Here is a 17,314-nt window from a genome sequence, read left to right as displayed (position 1 = left end):
TATTTTGGCCACAGTTAGTACTCTTGTCTCAGATTTAAGCAGTGCTGCCAACTCATCGGGGCACTAAAAAGCTAAGCTAGCTTTGGAAAAAAAAGCTAGAAAAAGCCAAAAAACTCAAAATATAGCTGCTCGGGCTGTTGTGATTTAGCTAAATTAGCAACACTGGCTCTGAATTTCAGTTGAGTGTGCTCATTTTTGCGTTATAAAAGAGAGCCACAAGCTTGAGTGAAAAAAATTTAAGAGTGCAAAAGAGAAAACCAAGAGCAAGGTTTGAGCTTAAATACTTAAACTATACCGAAATACGAGGGCTGATAAATAATAGGAGGGCGCGTAAAATTCAAAAGAAAACAATTGAAAACGAAAATGTGAAACACATATGGGAATATTTATTAGTTTAAGCTATTTACCCCAGTATTTGAAAATGCAGCTCATCTATAAGAATGTAGAAAGATATGCTCTTATTGTTTTAGATACATATATTTAAAATAAGATGGAAAAATATTTTTGCTTTTACCTTGAGTGTGGATTGACATGGCAAGTACGTCGGATAGTAATTCAATTTGCTCTTCCCGCTCATGAGTGAATTTGGCAGACTCAGCAGCACCCGTGGCGCGCACCGCAGGTGTGACATCGGGTCTGGATGGCACCTCAATAGTTACCGTGGTTATAGTGAGGGGAACAGATTCAGAGCTTCCTCTCACACAACAATTCAGGACACAGTGCTCCCGGCTTGCACACAGTTATGAATGGCAGAAGACGAGTTGCTTGGAGTTTCCAGTCCGGTTTAGGTTTCCACCTTCCTTAGATGGAAAGAGTATAAACAAAGTGCATCGGCTCTGGTCCTTCCACTTACCTGAATATTAAATTATGTTTTTAAATAATTGCTTGCCCCAACAAACAATAAACTTGTTTTAATCAGCTTGGAGATACGTTTATCAGCGGTGCCTAATCTATTAATTAGCTACACATGTATAGGAAACGCCCCCTTGGGGTTCGAACTTTGCTTCATGCTTCAGTAATTTCTGTGTTTTTTGCTGTCAAATTTGTGCTGATTGTACAGCACTTTAAAATTCCAAATTTTTAACTTTCTTTAGGCCAGCCCAACTGAAGAACCTGAAGGTCATTTGGGTGAAGTTCATTGCATTTGTTCTTGGCAGTTTCTTTTGCTTCAGTTGACCGTGTGTGCAGTTTTTTGGCCTTCTTTGGAACACCTTTCGGTTATCTGCTTGGCTGATAAATATTGTGTTGCCAGTTCTGAGCTATCTAAATTATTGCAGCCGTAAACATTTGTGCCGTGCCGAAGGGGCATGAAAGGCGTTCTGCTATAAAGATAATGACCGCGTATTGAGAGCCAAATAGCCTGTTGATTAATGACATAATTGTGTTATGTAAACACGGTTAGCCAGGCTAAAATTATCCAACAACATGAAATAGTTGAAGCTATAAAATATTAATTAAGTAGAGAAAATGTTGACTTATTTTTGTTCCAAATCAAGGCTTAAAATTAAAACTATCGAAGATAGTGCAGCAATTGGCGAGTACTTCGACTCTCTGGCAAGGTCAGTTACGGTCGCTGAAGCGTCAAGTTTATTCATATAATTACAAGTACTTTGCCATACATTGTTATGGCTGTTTGCTTAGTTTCAAAAGCGGTTTCTAGGCAATAAAAACAAACACCGATATGCGGTCTCTTGGTGTAAATTGTTAAAATGTTTCAATTTGTTGCTGTAAAACACTTTTACGACGTCATAAATAAATACACAAATATTGGGGAAAAGTGCCCAAAAAGGGGTATACATTTAATAGCTAGAATAAATAGTTGAAGTATGGCTTAAATATTTTTAAAACTACTTTCCCTTATAGGACTTTTGCTGGGAATTTGGCGAGTGTTGGTCTTTGGTCAGTCATTCATGGAGTTTCCAACGTTTACTTAAATATGAGAGAATTCGAAAAAATAGTTTGTTAATCATTATTTAAATACTATTCAGTTCTGTTCATACTTGTTGTCAAGTAACCCTCAAAAATGTATCCCTTCGAGTACCATTTAGAGATTTTTGCCATTCCCAAAACTTGGATATTATTCATTCATGGTTTCCCCCTCGTTAAACCCTAAGTGCTTGTACAATGGGCATAAACTTACATTTGTAGTTTTTTTTGCTTTGTTTAGCTTAGGTTCAAGCACATGCGACGTCAGCGATTTGGATTGCTCAAAGTCAAAGTCTAACTCTGGTCTGGGCGGGAGACATGTGTTCGGCTGCAAATAAATGTAGCTACAAGTGAAAGCATTCTGGTGACGGAATGATCCACCAATCGAATGAAACTGATTTTGTGTACTTTGAGCAGTTGTTAAGTATAAACCTCTTGCAACAATTACTCAGCAAGCAAAGTTCTTTTGTATTTGTATTTTGTTGTTCTTTTACACCCATGAATGAATGGATCGAGCGGGTGTGAAGCTCTTCCCCCCTCAGATGTTCAAAGTGCAAGTTTCAGTTCTCGTTCTTGTTGGTTTATCTTAATTGGATCCATGTGTTTAACATTTCGATATGAAATTATTAAGTTTCTTCAGGTGTTTCAGCTGTTACTTCTCCACTGCTAACTTTTAGCTTATCTTGTGGGAATCCATGGAAACTTTTTGTTTTGTATACGTTGCAAATCTACAGATTAGAGCTCCCGGGGAGAGGCTCTATATATAATCCTTTATTGGTCATGGCATTGATGGAAACGTGGAAGTTAAGTGATTTGTGATACGAAGGCCATAAAATTAGGAATACATTTGCCCGTCAATCCAGCGATAAGCCTAACATTGTGCTATAAATAATTAGGTTGTTGACTTGCTAAGAGAACATAGAAATATTAGCATGGAATTGTGTAGCTCTTGCAGCGCTTTTGTCCCACTGTTCCGAAAGTGCTCGATGCCAGGCCTGCCGTGTGGGGCCATAAGATAAGTTTGTTGATCGAATCTTTCGTATGTTTTGCTAGTAAATCAAACGAAAATCGAACGGAGTGCATTTGTGTGCGTTATCTTTTTAACAAATGTATTTAAATACTCATTAACGGGGGGACAGAAGCGGAGCTCGCTAAAGCAGGTGAGGTCGCAAAACAGCAACAATAGCAAAATAATAAACGAACAAAATGCTTGGCTCAGCAACTGAAAAAAAAAGGAATCCAAATGCTCGGCAATAAAAACAAACAACAAATACTTCAGGGAAATCGAAAACAATGAAAGAACGACAAAGAATGAGGAGCAATTGCGACTAGGAGATACCCACTAATGGGATGGAACATATTTAATTTTATTTTAAACATATTAAAAGTATTTCCCCATCTCCGACCCCATTCTAATTAGGATTGTGGAAGATTTCATTGGTTTTCTAGCTCCCAAGTATGATCCTTTATCCAATAGATCATCTACAGCTTATATACCCTCATCATCCACTACCAATGGATACTTACACGTCGACGCCTTAGCCAGCGACAACAAATCGTATCAAGTGTGCAGACTTTGCCCTATGACTACACCAAGTGTGCAGCTAAGCAACACAACACACATTATACGATATCTGTTTTGTGAGGAAATGCAAGAGTGTGCCTGAGAATGAGTATAAGTCGACTTTAGCAAGGGGCTGGGGTGATATTTGCGGGTATGGCAAAACAAAGAATCGAACACGTCCCGCAATCACACGACAAACGGAATCCAATAACAATATCAATGACAAAAGCAGCAGAAACAATGATAACGTTCACCACACGATACAATGCCCCAAAGAACTAAAACGAAAGAAAAGCAAAACAAAAAGTGTGAAAAGAGTACCCCCGCAAACTCCCACCCTTTGCTTTGCGATCTGCTACCTGCTCGCTGGCCCAAAAAAGCTCAAGGAACACCAACAATCGATCAGTCAGCGCAGGGTGTATTATGATAGTGTGGGGTGTGCTTGTGAGTCGCGTTTCTCATTCGATCTATAACTCTTTTGGCAGTGAAATCTGTGACAAATTCGGAGACAACATTTAAAAGAAAAATTTGTGTTGCTTTAAAACAAAATATTTCCCTACCTTGCATTATTATACCTTGATTCAGCGCTGATTAATGCATCTGTCGCTGCGCTGCCGCTGTCGCTGAAAGCAGAGCAAAAATGCATGTGAAAGCGGCGCTGCTTTTACTGGCTGCCAGCGCCTGTCGATCGTTCTGCCCACGCCACTGCTGCTGCTGGCGCTGCTCGGCCGCCCACTGATAAGGATTATGAGCTGTGATTAGAATACTTTCGATGTCGCTGCCATGTCTCTGCCGCTGTGCTCTGGCTCGACTGTACGTTTAACAAGAACATAAAACATTCGATAATAGCCATAGAAGCAAAATATTTTTGGGCTCTCTTATCACTTGACTTGAGGACTCTGCTTTTGGACTTTAGTCGAAAGTAGTTTTGCACACCCTGTAGAATGAAAAGAACAGATTAAGGGTAGATGTAACATTGGGAACTTCGTGAAAGCGTATAATTTAAAGGTAATTTAGAGTAATACTTGCTGGGAAATTCCACCTAAAATATATCAGAAAATGTAGTAAAATTTGTGTCCGTAAAACTCCAATCCAAGGAAACATTTTTCTAAATTCAAAATTACATTTAAGCTTAATTTGAGCGCACAAATCTTTGGTAGATAACAATCTTAGGCATCTACACGGTAATAGCAAGTCAACCTCGAAGCGTCAACATGATGTTTTATTGGCATTATGAGTAGCTTCACAAACTGTGAACTGTTTCCGCTGTCAGTAGGCAGGCAGGCACGGCTGGCCTGGCCTTTCTGTAATTGCTTTTTCGTACTTATAATTTTTGGCAAATTTACTTTACTTATCACGCTACAACTGAAACGGGGAATGGAGATGGGAGGCAGGCTAAGGTAAGGGGTTCAAGATCTGAGCCACATGTCAACATCGTCAGGCCTCAATCTCAACGATCAATGACGACACAAAAAACCCAGGCGGGAATAGGTCTGGCCTAAAGCTCGGGCTTGGGTTCGGGCTCGGGTTTGGGGTTCGGGTTCATCTGGGGCTGCACTCTGTGTAAGGGCGTAAGGTGATTGACAGTCGGAATGGTGACCTTTTTTTCGCTGTTGAAACTCTCTTTCTCTGTCTTTCCAGTCAACGCTCGTCCAAGAGATAAGGAATGGAATGGAAGTCGTGTCGAATCAAGTCAAGCCCCAACGTCGACGTCCACCGATCGCGCTGTTGCTGCTGCTGCTGCCTTCGCTGCCAAGTCGCGCTGCTTCGTATCGCTGTACGACGCCATATATATAATATAGAAGTTAACTCACAAGGGTTTCCAAATGCAAACCGAAATTCAGTTGTCTAGAGCCGCACGAGTCGCGAGGAAGCACAAACAAAGAACACTACTAGAAAAAGTATCAAAAGTTTGCTGAAAGTTAAGAGCCGAATACTAACCGCTAGACTTAGGTAAATACAACCAACTTAAAGTCAATCAGGATGATTGATCAATCAATGATTCGTTCGTTGAGCAAACAAATCAAAAGTGCTGTCCAAAATTGTACACAAAATTAAGATGCAATTTTCGAAAAATGCATTCAGTGATCTCCAGCAAAAACTAACCGCTAAAACGCATTTCTAAAACACGCAGGCCACCCACACACAAAGTAATACCAGAATCCAGATACAAATCCAAAAGCTACAATGGCGGCCAGCGATATCAGCGAGGAGGCATTCAATTTGCGTGTTGGCTATCTGAAGCCCGAGACAGTGGAAATTGCACGCGTGGAGCTGCGTGAGACGGAGGAGGTGAAAGCCGAGGCCATCCTGAAGCTGCGGGAGCTGCTGAAAGCCACACCCGAGCTGCACTACAAGGACGACGATGCCTTCCTCACGGTCTTCCTGCGCGCCTGCCACTTCTATCCCGAGGGCGCTTTGGAGAAGGTACGTACACAAATGTCCTGAAAGTGAAAGATTTCTGGGATTGCTACTCTTTGTAACCCTTTGTTCATTATGGCATTAATATATTGAGCATTCCTTTTACTTTGTTCTTCGCTTTCTTACCCTTTAGAAAATTATATTTTTATTTGAACAAAGTCATGCAAAAAAGTTTCTCTTTGCCATATCCATCCATCAAATCCTTAAACTCTTTGCATATCTTTTAGTAACTGCATTTCACTGCATTCTCAACAATTTATTATCTACTGATTTCCACATTCAATACACTTACAATGGCATCTCTTGCTTTTAATCGTTCACTTTTTTCAAACACATAAATCGAACGCCTTAGAAACAAGACCCAATGGCTGTCACGCTATCAACAAATGGCTGACGAAGTGACTTGGTATTTTTGTTTTTCTCTGTATTTGAAAGATAATCAAATGTTTAGGGCGTCTCGAGTCTCTTATCGGCAGCAAACATCGGACAGAGACGAGAGTTATTGGAAAGAGGAGGTCTATAACCTAAGTTGAAGCAAATGGATAGAAACTGAAGGAAAGATTAGCTAGAGAGCAATGAATTGCATTGAAAAAGATGGCAGATTCCAAATAGTAGGGATAGGAGCACAAAAAGCATACCATCTTCCTGTTTTTAACCAACAACGTATGATCCACAAATGATCATTGATTAAGTACAAGACAAAACCTCGTCAATGTTCCCATTTCTCGCTGCTGATACGCTTTTGAACCCGCTGACACAAATAGGCAGTCGAGGAGGGAGTCAAACGCTAAGCGGATTCGATTTATAATGGGACTCGTTCAATGCATATACCAAGTACATCTGTACGTATATTATATGTACATCTTTTGTAGAGAGTAATGTACTGAATACACAACACCAGTGGCCTGGAGACTCGACCATGTCATGCCACAAATCCGAGTCACGCCATTTTGTTTTTATCATCATAGGAAGCCGGCATCGCATAAGTTTTATAAGCATTTTATTGTTCTGTCCAACGGTCAGAAGAATGGCCTTATCGATCGTCCGATTGTAATCTAAGAATGTGGCGCTACTAATGCTTCCCTTTGGCAACTGTTTTTTCTTTTATTTGCAGATGAAAACCACCGCCACGTTCCGTAAGGAGTATGCGTCATTGGTCCATGGCCTGTTGGTCGATCAGGTGAAGGAGAAGTTCATCAAGGGCAGCGTGATCAATGTCCTGAAAAACTGCGACCAGAAGGGACGTCGCATGCTGATCGTCAACTGTGGCAAACTGTGGGATCCCAGCGAGATCAGCAGCGATGAGATGTTCCGCATGCTCTACATGGTTCACATTGCCGCCCAGCTGGAGGAGGAGACCCAGGTGCGTGGCGTTGTCTGCATTATGGACTTTGATGGCCTGGCCATGAAGCAGGTGAAGGCACTGTCGCCGAGCTTCTCCAAGCGCCTGCTCACCTTCATCCAGGAGGCAATGCCGCTGCGCATGAAGGAGGTGCACTTCGTCAAGCAGCCCTTCATTTTCAACATGGTCTGGTCGCTCTTCAAGCCCTTCGTCAAGGAGAAGCTGAACAAGCGCGTAAGTGTTACCACAACCATAAACGAACCATTGGGAATTTTACTGAGTTTTTATCTTCTCTTCTCTGGCTCGAAACAGATGCACTTCCATGGCAGTGACATGAAATCCCTGCAGAAGTTCCTCGATCCCTCTATCCTTCCGGCCAACTACAAGGGCTCTCTGCCAGCCATCGACTATGGCGGCCAGGAGTGGTTCCCCGCCCTGGAGAAGCAGTCCCAGTACGTCTCCGAATGGAGCGAGCTGGGCCCCGCCCAGTGGTAATACATCTCTCCCAACCATTCCAGAGGTGGCACTCGATCCTAGCTTATCCTTACTACATTTGTAAATACTTGCAACATGTGTTTTCTTAGTTCGTAACATTTTGGCAATTAACTAGTTACATAATACTATAAACCAAACAGAAAACTAAACTTTAGTTGTGGATTTTGTTGGGCATACTCTGGGGGAAGCTGCAAGTTCTTGGCATACTTTGGGGGAGACTTTAAGCGGAATATGAATATCTTTGCTAATGGTTCTGTTGACCAGCTCTTTATTCGTATGAAGATTTCTTTGGAACCCTTTTACTTCGTTTATCGGGTACTTGTTGGGTATCATACGAGTATTTGCAGAAAGACTTTTCATGTTTTCAGATTCCAATTAAGTTCTTTCGATGCACTACTAAACATATTCGATTACCTTAAGTTCCCCTCAAATTAAACAACAAATTCCAGACCCTATCAATTACTATACCAATTTGAATATTGTTCCAGTCGCCTACCAAGAATATTTTTTAGGAACTCTTTCAGTTCACTTTCATTTGAGTAAATCACTTCCAATTCCAGCTGCCTATTACCTTATCTATTATACACATTTACGAGTAGTTTTGTATCTTGAATCGTACTTCACCAACTACTTGAATACAACCTGTAGGTACTACCTGTTCCCACTTAAAATGTGATCAAAAATTACTTATGTTGAACAGCTCTACCAATTCAAGAGTATTTACGATTCAACAACTATTACAATTCAACACTGATCCGACTGAAGTAACTTTTTAATTCGAGAAAGTAATTCCCTTTACAATCCTGTATCTAACATTAATTCCTTTCTTTTTAAATCTATAAACCCTAGGCAAGATCTGTGTACCATCCACATATTTACAATTCAAACTAATACGAGAATATTCCCCAACCATTTTCAAATGAAAATCCTTTTTCATATCTTTTTAAGAATTGGCTAGTACATGCGTGCGAGTGTGTGTGTGTGTGTTATGAGTTTATTTCAACGCGTCCTTGGACATTCAACTAGTTAGCCTCCATTTTCATAGTGGACATGATCAACAAATTTGATTAAAGCATAAACTATTATATAGATTGTTTTGTATTGTATTATAATGTATATCAAACGGAAATTTACAGCTCTGAGAGTGAGTTAATTCGAATATCATTCATAGTATTATTGCGTTTCCCCAGATTGGACACTACACCGAATGTTACACAATTAAATATTTAAATATAAATAGCGCTAAGAATCAGATGAGTGCCAGCGTGTGTGCCAGGAAAGACGGCAAAACCAATAGAAAATTTACAATATTTGATACGTGGACGCGTATGCTTGTATATAGGGGTAACATCGAATAGAATCCATTTATCCAATTTTGGTTTCGTTGGCGTGTCCCTACGAGAATCTTGTGGTGGAGTTGGGGTGGTGGGTGTTGGTGTTGGTGCCGGGGCCGATTTACAATATCATGTTTTGGGGATCCTCGATATAGTCGCGGAAATGTTGCAACCATCTGGCTGCCACGGCGCCATCCACCACCCGATGATCGGCACTCAAAGTGACGGTCAGCAGATTGATTTCCTTGAAGCTGCAAATGGAAACACAAAGATTATATCTTAAGGGTTCGCAGAAGAGCGCTGAGTGGAGCTCACCCTTTGAGGCTGTCTGGATCCAGAACCAGCTGTTTCGTTGTGGTGCCAATGGCTAAGATGCACGATTGCGGGGGATTAATCACGGCGCAGAATTGGTTGACACCTGAAAAGAAAAGGCAAAATTTAAGGTATACCTTCTGCACAATTTTGAAAGAGATTTCCATACCGAACATGCCCAAGTTGGACACTGAGATGGTGCCGCCCTGGAATTCGTGTGGCGCCAACTTATTGGCGCGCGCTTTGGCAGCCAGCTCCTTGACATCCTTGGAGATATCCAGAACGCCCTTGCGATCGGCACCAAAGATAATGGGCGTGATGAGACCCTTGTCCGTGGAAACGGCCACAGAGACATCAACATCGTCGTACTGGCGTATGACCGAGTCCATCCAGGCGGAGTTGGCCTCCGGCACCTTGAGACTCGCTATGGCAGTGGCCTTGATAATGAAATCATTGACAGAGACGCGGGCGCCCTGCTTCTCGTACTTCTTGTTGACCTTGGCGCGGAACTTCAACAGCTGCAAAGGGGGGAAAAGTGAGTTTGGAGAACTCTTCCGATTTGTCGCTTACTTACGTTGTCCACTTGGCACTGCGCCGTCACGTAGTAGTGGGGCAGCTGGGTCTTGGACTCCAGCAGACGCTTGGCAATCACCGCCCGCATAGTGGTCACCGGGATGTCCGTGTAGCGGGCACCGGGTGCGGCCTTGGGTGGTGCCGATTTAGCTGCAGCAGCAGGCTGCTGGCCTGCAAGATCACCGGATTTAATTGAGCCATGGACGCCACTGCCTTTGCCTGCACACAAAAGCCGGGGATTAGTAACAGAACATTTGGACGGGGACTAGGTCGGGGATAAGAGGTATTTAGTCGAGCGGTGCATGCACACAGCAGGATGTGGGTGAGTTGGATATGGGATGTACAACCTTGTAGGCGCAGCTTTTGTGCTTCGGCTAGTTTCTTGGCCATGGGGCTGGCATACACCCGATCGCCACGTTGTTCGGCAGCGGTCTGGGAGGTACCTGCGGGTGCGGGTGCTGCTGCTGGCGGTGGTGCGGCGACTGGTGCAGGTGCAGCGGCTGCTGGTGGCGGTGGTGGTGGGGGTGCTGCTGCTGCTGCTGGCGCGGCAGCCGGTGCATCATCCTTAAAGTCCTTGAAAGCAGCCACACTCGCCTGATCGTTCACAATGATGCACAGCAGCTGGCCAATGGGCACATCCTTGGTGCCGCCGGGTATCAGGATCTTGGCCAAATAGCCCTCCTCCGGTGTCTCAAAGCCCATGGTGGCCTTGTCGGTTTCAATTTCACACAGAAGGTCACCTGAAATTGGCAGTTGCATATAAATGGATCGTAGATTATGCCCGAAGCAAGAGCCTACCCACCTTCGTTGAGTTTGTCGCCCTCCTTCTTCTCCCAGCTTACAATGGAGCCTCGCTCCATGGTGGGCGATAGGGCAGGAAGCGGCACACGGAGATGTTCCGGCAGGCTGGCATAGTTGCGGGCAAAATTATAGCTCCAGGCGTTGACCGACCGGGGCCGGCTGTTGACCAAAATGGACCTATCGAGAATTGTTCGTGAATTTGCATTCATTTACTGGCTGTTCAATCAGCTGATTGTCTCATTGTTTATATGTTCATGCACACAAACACACACACACAGGCACACGTGGAAAGCACACGGCAGCAAATTTTGGCCAACATTTCCATCATTATCAGCATTATCACGCATCATATGTATGCACGACCTTGAGGCACGACAACGACACGCACTGAAACACGCTCACGCACACATTGCTAAATACTTGGACACGACGCCGTCAATCAGCAGATAGCTCTGCCGTTGCCTCTGCCTCTGCACCTCACTCGCCGCCCACTCTCCCCCTTTTGCTGGGTCGCTCCTGCTGCAGCATTTGCAATATTACACAACAATTTCTAACCTCAACGATAGGGGGAGAGCAGGCAGCAGGCAAGAGTCGGATGTGAATTGATGGTACCTGCTAGCTTGGAGTTTCCTGGCATTGGTCAGCAGGCGGGTGCTGAGGGCACGCACTCCAACCTGTCCATCGCCGCGTCGGAGGCAGGCAGTGGCTGGTCGTCGGAGGAGCACCGCTCGCAGAGCCCCCAATTCGTTTCGTGTCGTTGCAAGGGAGCGCAGCATTGTCCTATCTCCGTTCTATCTCTGTGTTAGCGTTTGAATTTCAGTCGGCAGCGGGCGGTCTAGACGCGTTGCTTTGGTGTTTAAAATTTAGACAAATAGATCGAGTCGAATGCGGCAAAGTCGAACAAATTTACAAAATGTTACGGGGTCGACCTCTAGTGATAACAGTGTGACGGACTTATCGACAAAATATACTGGCTGACCCACAAAAATATACCGAAATTTACCTAATCATTTTCAAAATAAACAGTCCGTCGACGGAAATCACTTTGCTCGCCTTAGATATTTGGTTTGATTTTACTAGCAAGCTAAGACCCTTGGCCAAGGAACTATAATTTAATCCGATTCAGGCATCAATTCTCCACACGATTTACTAGTTTTCTTTGCTTATTTTTATTGGCTTGTTTACTAAATAAAGTTCAAACTAAGAAGGTGTAAGTAAATAAGCGAACACCCTGCCGATAGCTCAAGCATTCCAATCGTTGATGGGAGTCATTATCGTCTTATTGACGTCCAAAGCGATACAGGGTCACACTGACAGTCTATCGATAGTTGGCGCCTAGTTCAGGGTTGTCTTTTGTTTGAATATTTCAAAAGCTTTGTAGGCGGAATCTTGCATACATTTATACCATTTATAGAAATGATTAATGGCACCCGGATTGATTCAAATTCACTCCGTTTATTGGGTCAAAACAGCGGCAAGGCCATCTATTTTTAGCTTTTAAGAACCCGCCACCTGTATGAAAAGCCAGAACAGGTGGCCAGGAACCCAAAAAACCACTCAAACTGCCAGAAAAATCTCAAGGCTGTACATTTAAGCACTTATTTTAATACATTTTATATTTATTGAAGATTTTGCATAATTTTCATGCAGTTGGTTGATTTAACTATTACAAAATACAACCTGAAATGTCTTAATTAACAATCAATTAGAGATTAAGCATATGTTTACACAATTTATAAAATTAGACATCACAACTGATTTTTTTCGCACGAAATTCGCCTCATATTGAGTGTACTTCAACATGTGCCGGGTTACAGGACACACCAGAGCACCTGATGAAGTACAATAGACATGGGAGACACATGGAATAATATATATTGCATTCTGTAGAAAAGATGATGCCACACACAGATGTTCGTGTCTAGCACCACGCGCGCTACTTCAGGTACCTGACTGCAGTGAAAAAACCAGCCCCGGTCTCTGATTAGCGCGCATGGTAGGAGACTTTCAAGAAGGTGGGCTGTGGGACGAGATATAAAGCCAAGCCCAAAGCCAGGTCCGAGACGGGACCAGACCAGACCAGATGTTGCTTGCTGGTGCTGGCTTGGCAACGCGGTTTTGTGTTCTGCTGCCACTGCAACAAATGGCGTCGCTTCCACTTCACTTCATGCCGCGCGAGACCATATTTCATGCGCCATAAGCACGGGAGGAAACGACCTTGTGCCGAGTCCCATGTCCAGCTTAAAGGTTAACGATCTCTCTCGCTCTCAGCATATGCTTGTCTCTTTCCAGGCTGTTGCCGCTTTTTCTGCTACTGCTGCTGCCGCTGATGACTTCATGCGACGCCGCCACATAATGGTTAAGCTTTTGCTCTTTTTTCCTCTCCGCTGTGGCGGCTGCTGCTGCTGTTGCTGCGGATGTCTGCCCCTGAAGCTCTTGCCAGTTGTCGATTTTATGCAATAACAATACCAAATTAGTCATATGCTTCTTTGCACACCTCGTTCTGGCCACCATACACAGACATTACGTGCTAATGACTACATAAAAGAGAGGGAGACACTGGGACAGAGAGAGAGAGAGAGAGAGAGAGAGCCGCCAGCCAGCCAGCCATCCGAGGACGTGACGTCATCAGAGGCGAAAAATGACGATTATTACATTCATTCAGCAAATTTTTTCGCAATTGGTGTCGGGCCCGGCAGCTAGAGACCCTTGATATTCTATATTTGAAATTCTGTAAAGAAAATAAGCAAAAGAAACGACTGCAGTGAAAAATAGTGAACAAAAAAGTTGCAAAGAGCGAACAGACAGACGGAGTGGATCACGAAAAGAAAGAAATATCTCATGAAAAAAGAGAGGAGTGTGAAAATGGAATATAGAAAAGTGGAAACAGTTGAGACGAGCAAATTGTGATATTTGTAGAGAAAGAAAAAGTGATAGGCAATGGCTTCACCTTGTATCACATACCCTTTGGAGCACCGCTTTGAAAGCCAAGAACAAGAGAGCCCGAGAAGAAGTAATGACAAAGAGCGCTGCTTCGACAGAAGCAACGAAAAAGAGTAGGGAGAAGAAAACGCGAAAAAAGAACCGGCGTTTTGTGCTCTCCCTCTGTCCGCCTCTCTCCGCTGTTACTAACCGACGCAGCAGCAGCACAGGCCGACGAAGCAGCAAAGCTACGTGCGTGATCACTCACAAATACACACACGTACACACACAGCAGCTGAGAGACACACACGTGCCCGCCCCACTACATTCGCGAATTCTCTTTTGTCCAAGACATTCACACACACGATTTCACACATGTGCAAAAAGAGGTATAAACTCAAAATTAAAATTTTGCACACAAATTTTGTTGGTACGTTTAAATTACCAGCTTGCTCAGCCGAAACTTTTAATTCTCTTTTTTACAACGCCTCATAAATTTTGCAGCAGCCGCGCTTCGAAAATGTATGCGCGAATGGGTGTGTGCGAGCTTATGATGTGTCAGAGATGTCGGCAGCGATCGCGAACAGCTTTTGCTTTTCGACTTGTGAATAATTGCGAATTTCTGTTCGAATGTCGCAGAGTACATACATATGTACATATGTACATATATATATCGCTTATATATTCGTTTGTACATACATGTAGGTATGCGAGGCAGCCATGTCTGCTATGTGTATGTGTCTTGCTTGGGTGGGGCATTCCTAACCTCAAATAGTAACAACGACGACAACTGCCGTCCCGAGTGCATGTCTGTGTGAGTGGGTGCCCATACCCTCTCTGTCTGGTTCTCTCTCTCTCTTGATGCAGCGCTGCAGTGCAAGCACATGCTTTTGGCCCCAGCCAAGCCGCCTTCTATGCCCTTAACCCTGACTGAGCGACAAAAAAAAAATGGAAGCTAAAACCAGCTCACAGACGATCAGCCACACGCACACATAAACAATTTGCTATTTTCATGTGTGTTTGTGCGGTGTCTGGGGCAGAAAAAATGTTGTCTAAAATTAATATTTGAGCGACAAAAAGTTTTTGCAGGGGCAACTCTGTCCTAGTGTGTATGAGTGTGACTGCGGTACTCTGTGCTGGTGTGAGTGGCGCGTGTGGGCAAAAAGGAAATTTGGAAGTATGTAGAATCATGTGGTCGCTCGCATTCACACACACACACACACACACACACACACACACTCAGCCTACAAGCTGCCGCCTCAAACATTTGCGTCACTTAATTGTTGCTGCTGCTGCTGCCTTGTGATATCAAAATGCTATAAATAAGTCTTGAACCTCTTCTTCGACCAGCAATTCTCTCGGCCTCTCTGTACTGTTCTTCGCTCTTTTCGCAATTCCTTTTTTCTTCGCGGAAAACCCCAGAAGCTCCAGGAGAAAGAAACCACGTTGATAGTTTCCTCTCCCTCTCGCAAATTTCACAATATGTTTGCAGTTCCGCTTTGAACTTTTTCTTTCTTTGGCATTTCCGTTGCATTTTTCTTGTAAATTGTTCACCGAACACTCACGCACACTACCACACACACGGACACACGCGAGTGTACTTTTAACAGTTTTAAACTTTTTTCGTCTCATTGCTCTTTGTCGCCGTCTTCGTTGTCTCTCATTTGGTGCAAACTGAACGACTGTGCGGCCGCCCAGACACGGCCTGGCCTTTTATTTTATTTATTGAGAACGTCGTCGCCGCCGCCGTTGTCGTAGTCGTTGTGGTCGTCTGGGCCGGGGGCCGCCGCCTGTCTGATTTTGACTTTGCCCAAGCTCTTCGTCGAGCCAAAAAAGCCAGAGATAAATTTTTGCAGAGGCAAGAGAGTGGAGAGCGAAGAGTGGAGATTGGGGCTTTTGGGGAGCGAGCGAACCGCGCACGCCGGCTGTTGCGATCAAAATGCTCAATGCTCAATGTTTCTGCTTAATCAAAACCCAAATGCGCGAATTTTATTTCCACACACACACATATTGGCAGAGACTTCGTCGACTGCGGCGTCGTCGGAGCGAGACTGTATGTGTTCACTGTATGTGTTGCCGTTTCTTTCGCACAGTGGCGGGATATTATACTGAGAAGCTCTGTTTCCTGCTTCCACAAATGCATGTGCTGGTGGTACAGTGGGTATTCTTGAACGGAGATATGATTTAAATGGCAAAATGCAAACAATTTGAAATTCACACCTTTTCATTCCGTTTGGCAGTTGCTGCCAAGAAGAATATGAAGAAAATTTACCATTTTTGTGAATGGTTTTGAATACTAAAGCCAAACATATTAGATTTAGCCTAGAGCTTTTGTGTTAGGAAGTTCATTATCACGAATATTCACTGTATATACATTTGCCAGTTCTCAGGCGAGTTCCTTTGTTATAAAACTGCACCACCAACCAACAGACTGCAACAGAAAAGCTTTGCACAGTGGGCTTAACCAATAAATAAGTCAACATCTGTGAAACGTATAAAGTATTCTGGAAACACATGGAAATTAGCGAAAACACTAACCCAGCTGTTTCTCTTATCTATTGGAATTTGTAATGACTCGAAACGTTTCATGGAGCTCCCATTTTACTTATTTAAGTACATGTGTACAGTTTAAGTTTCTGGAAATTTACTGCAGGTTGAATCAACATTATTTTAGTCGGTTCGCTTATCTACTGACACTGAGATTATGAAAGGGTTTTTTTCTAGAAATTCCCAGTATCATATTGCTAAAAAAAAAAGTGGATGATTGTTTGCGAATATCTGGAAAGTATTGCATTAGAATTCCTGGAATTCTTTCAGTTGTTTCCTATAATAAACCTAAAGCTTCAATTACGTACATTTGCCATATGTTTTAGTGCTAATTTCGCCCACTGTGCACTTCTATGCTCGCTCTGGCTCTGGGTCTGGCTCTCTCTCTGGCCCTGCTGCTGCTGCTGCTCTCTCACTCTCTGCCCGTTGCATATGTATGCTTTTTGGCTATAAACATGTTTGTCTTCTTTCCCCAGCCAACTACAAACACATCCTGTCTGCTGCTGCCGCTGCTGCTAGCAGAGCCGCCCTTTCCCCTATGTCTACCTGTCTCTGCATCAAGCGACAATGTCAATGCGCTCGTCTCTGTCTCTTGGTGTGTTGTGTGCGCCTGTGTGCACTTTTTCTGCTGTTGCTACACACGCCGATCCATACCCTATCCCTCCCATTCTTGAACCTCCTTCTGCTACTCGCTTTGTCTCACCAGACGGCCATGTAAACGTGTTGTAGGTTTCGGTATTTCTTCCATGATTCATGCAACCATATGATGATGTGATGAAAGCAAAGAGTCTCACAGATGATGGGTTGGGAAGGGTACCGGTCTTCTAGAGCAAGATGTGATTAGAACGAATTTCTATGCTAATATTGAGCGTTGGAGATAGTACGAATCGCACAGTAACGAGTACAAGGAGCAGATAATGGTTGGTAGGTCTTCCAAAGAAAAGCATCTTTGATCATAAACCGAGTATATGTATTTCTTTATCTTAAGATTTATTTTTTTGGGCAAATTTCACTATAAACCTACGTACTAAAATTACTATCTAGAGCTAGCAACAAATAAAGTACACATACACACAA

At 43.5% G+C, this 17,314-nt stretch overlaps 2 protein-coding genes across 4 annotated transcripts; one reads left to right on the top strand and one right to left on the bottom strand.

Annotated features, from left to right (window-relative positions):
• The first annotated feature begins 5,297 nt into the window (after positions 1-5,297).
• On the top strand, positions 5,298-7,897 carry LOC117901473 (clavesin-1). Its single transcript, XM_034812236.1, has 4 exons — positions 5,298-5,443; positions 5,625-5,917; positions 7,026-7,487; positions 7,566-7,897. The coding sequence occupies exons 2-4, from the start codon at positions 5,678-5,680 to the stop codon at positions 7,746-7,748; spliced, it is 885 nt and encodes a 294-aa protein (XP_034668127.1). The 5' UTR covers positions 5,298-5,443; positions 5,625-5,677; the 3' UTR covers positions 7,749-7,897.
• Positions 7,898-8,720: 823 nt separating this feature from the next.
• On the bottom strand, positions 8,721-11,714 carry LOC117900941 (dihydrolipoyllysine-residue acetyltransferase component of pyruvate dehydrogenase complex, mitochondrial). Of its 3 annotated transcripts, none has more exons than XM_034811507.1 (7): positions 11,381-11,714; positions 10,770-10,945; positions 10,315-10,707; positions 9,969-10,138; positions 9,564-9,912; positions 9,398-9,500; positions 8,721-9,333 (listed from the first exon to the last, which is right to left on the bottom strand). In XM_034811507.1, exons 1-7 carry the CDS (start codon positions 11,542-11,544, stop codon positions 9,204-9,206), a joined length of 1,485 nt encoding a protein of 494 aa, XP_034667398.1. In that variant the 5' UTR covers positions 11,545-11,714; the 3' UTR covers positions 8,721-9,203. The 3 variants fall into 3 exon arrangements, with proteins under 3 accessions (XP_034667398.1, XP_034667399.1, XP_034667397.1); XM_034811508.1 differs by having other exon boundaries at positions 10,411-10,707; XM_034811506.1 differs by having other exon boundaries at positions 9,969-10,186; positions 11,381-11,713.
• Positions 11,715-17,314: the final 5,600 nt, after the last annotated feature.

The sequence above is a fragment of the Drosophila subobscura genome, chromosome U (genome assembly GCF_008121235.1).
Source record: "Drosophila subobscura isolate 14011-0131.10 chromosome U, UCBerk_Dsub_1.0, whole genome shotgun sequence".
NCBI classification, from domain to species: Eukaryota; Metazoa; Arthropoda; class Insecta; order Diptera; family Drosophilidae; genus Drosophila; species Drosophila subobscura.
Note: the sequence above shows the minus strand (reverse complement) of the source record. Positions and strands in the feature narration are given on the sequence as shown.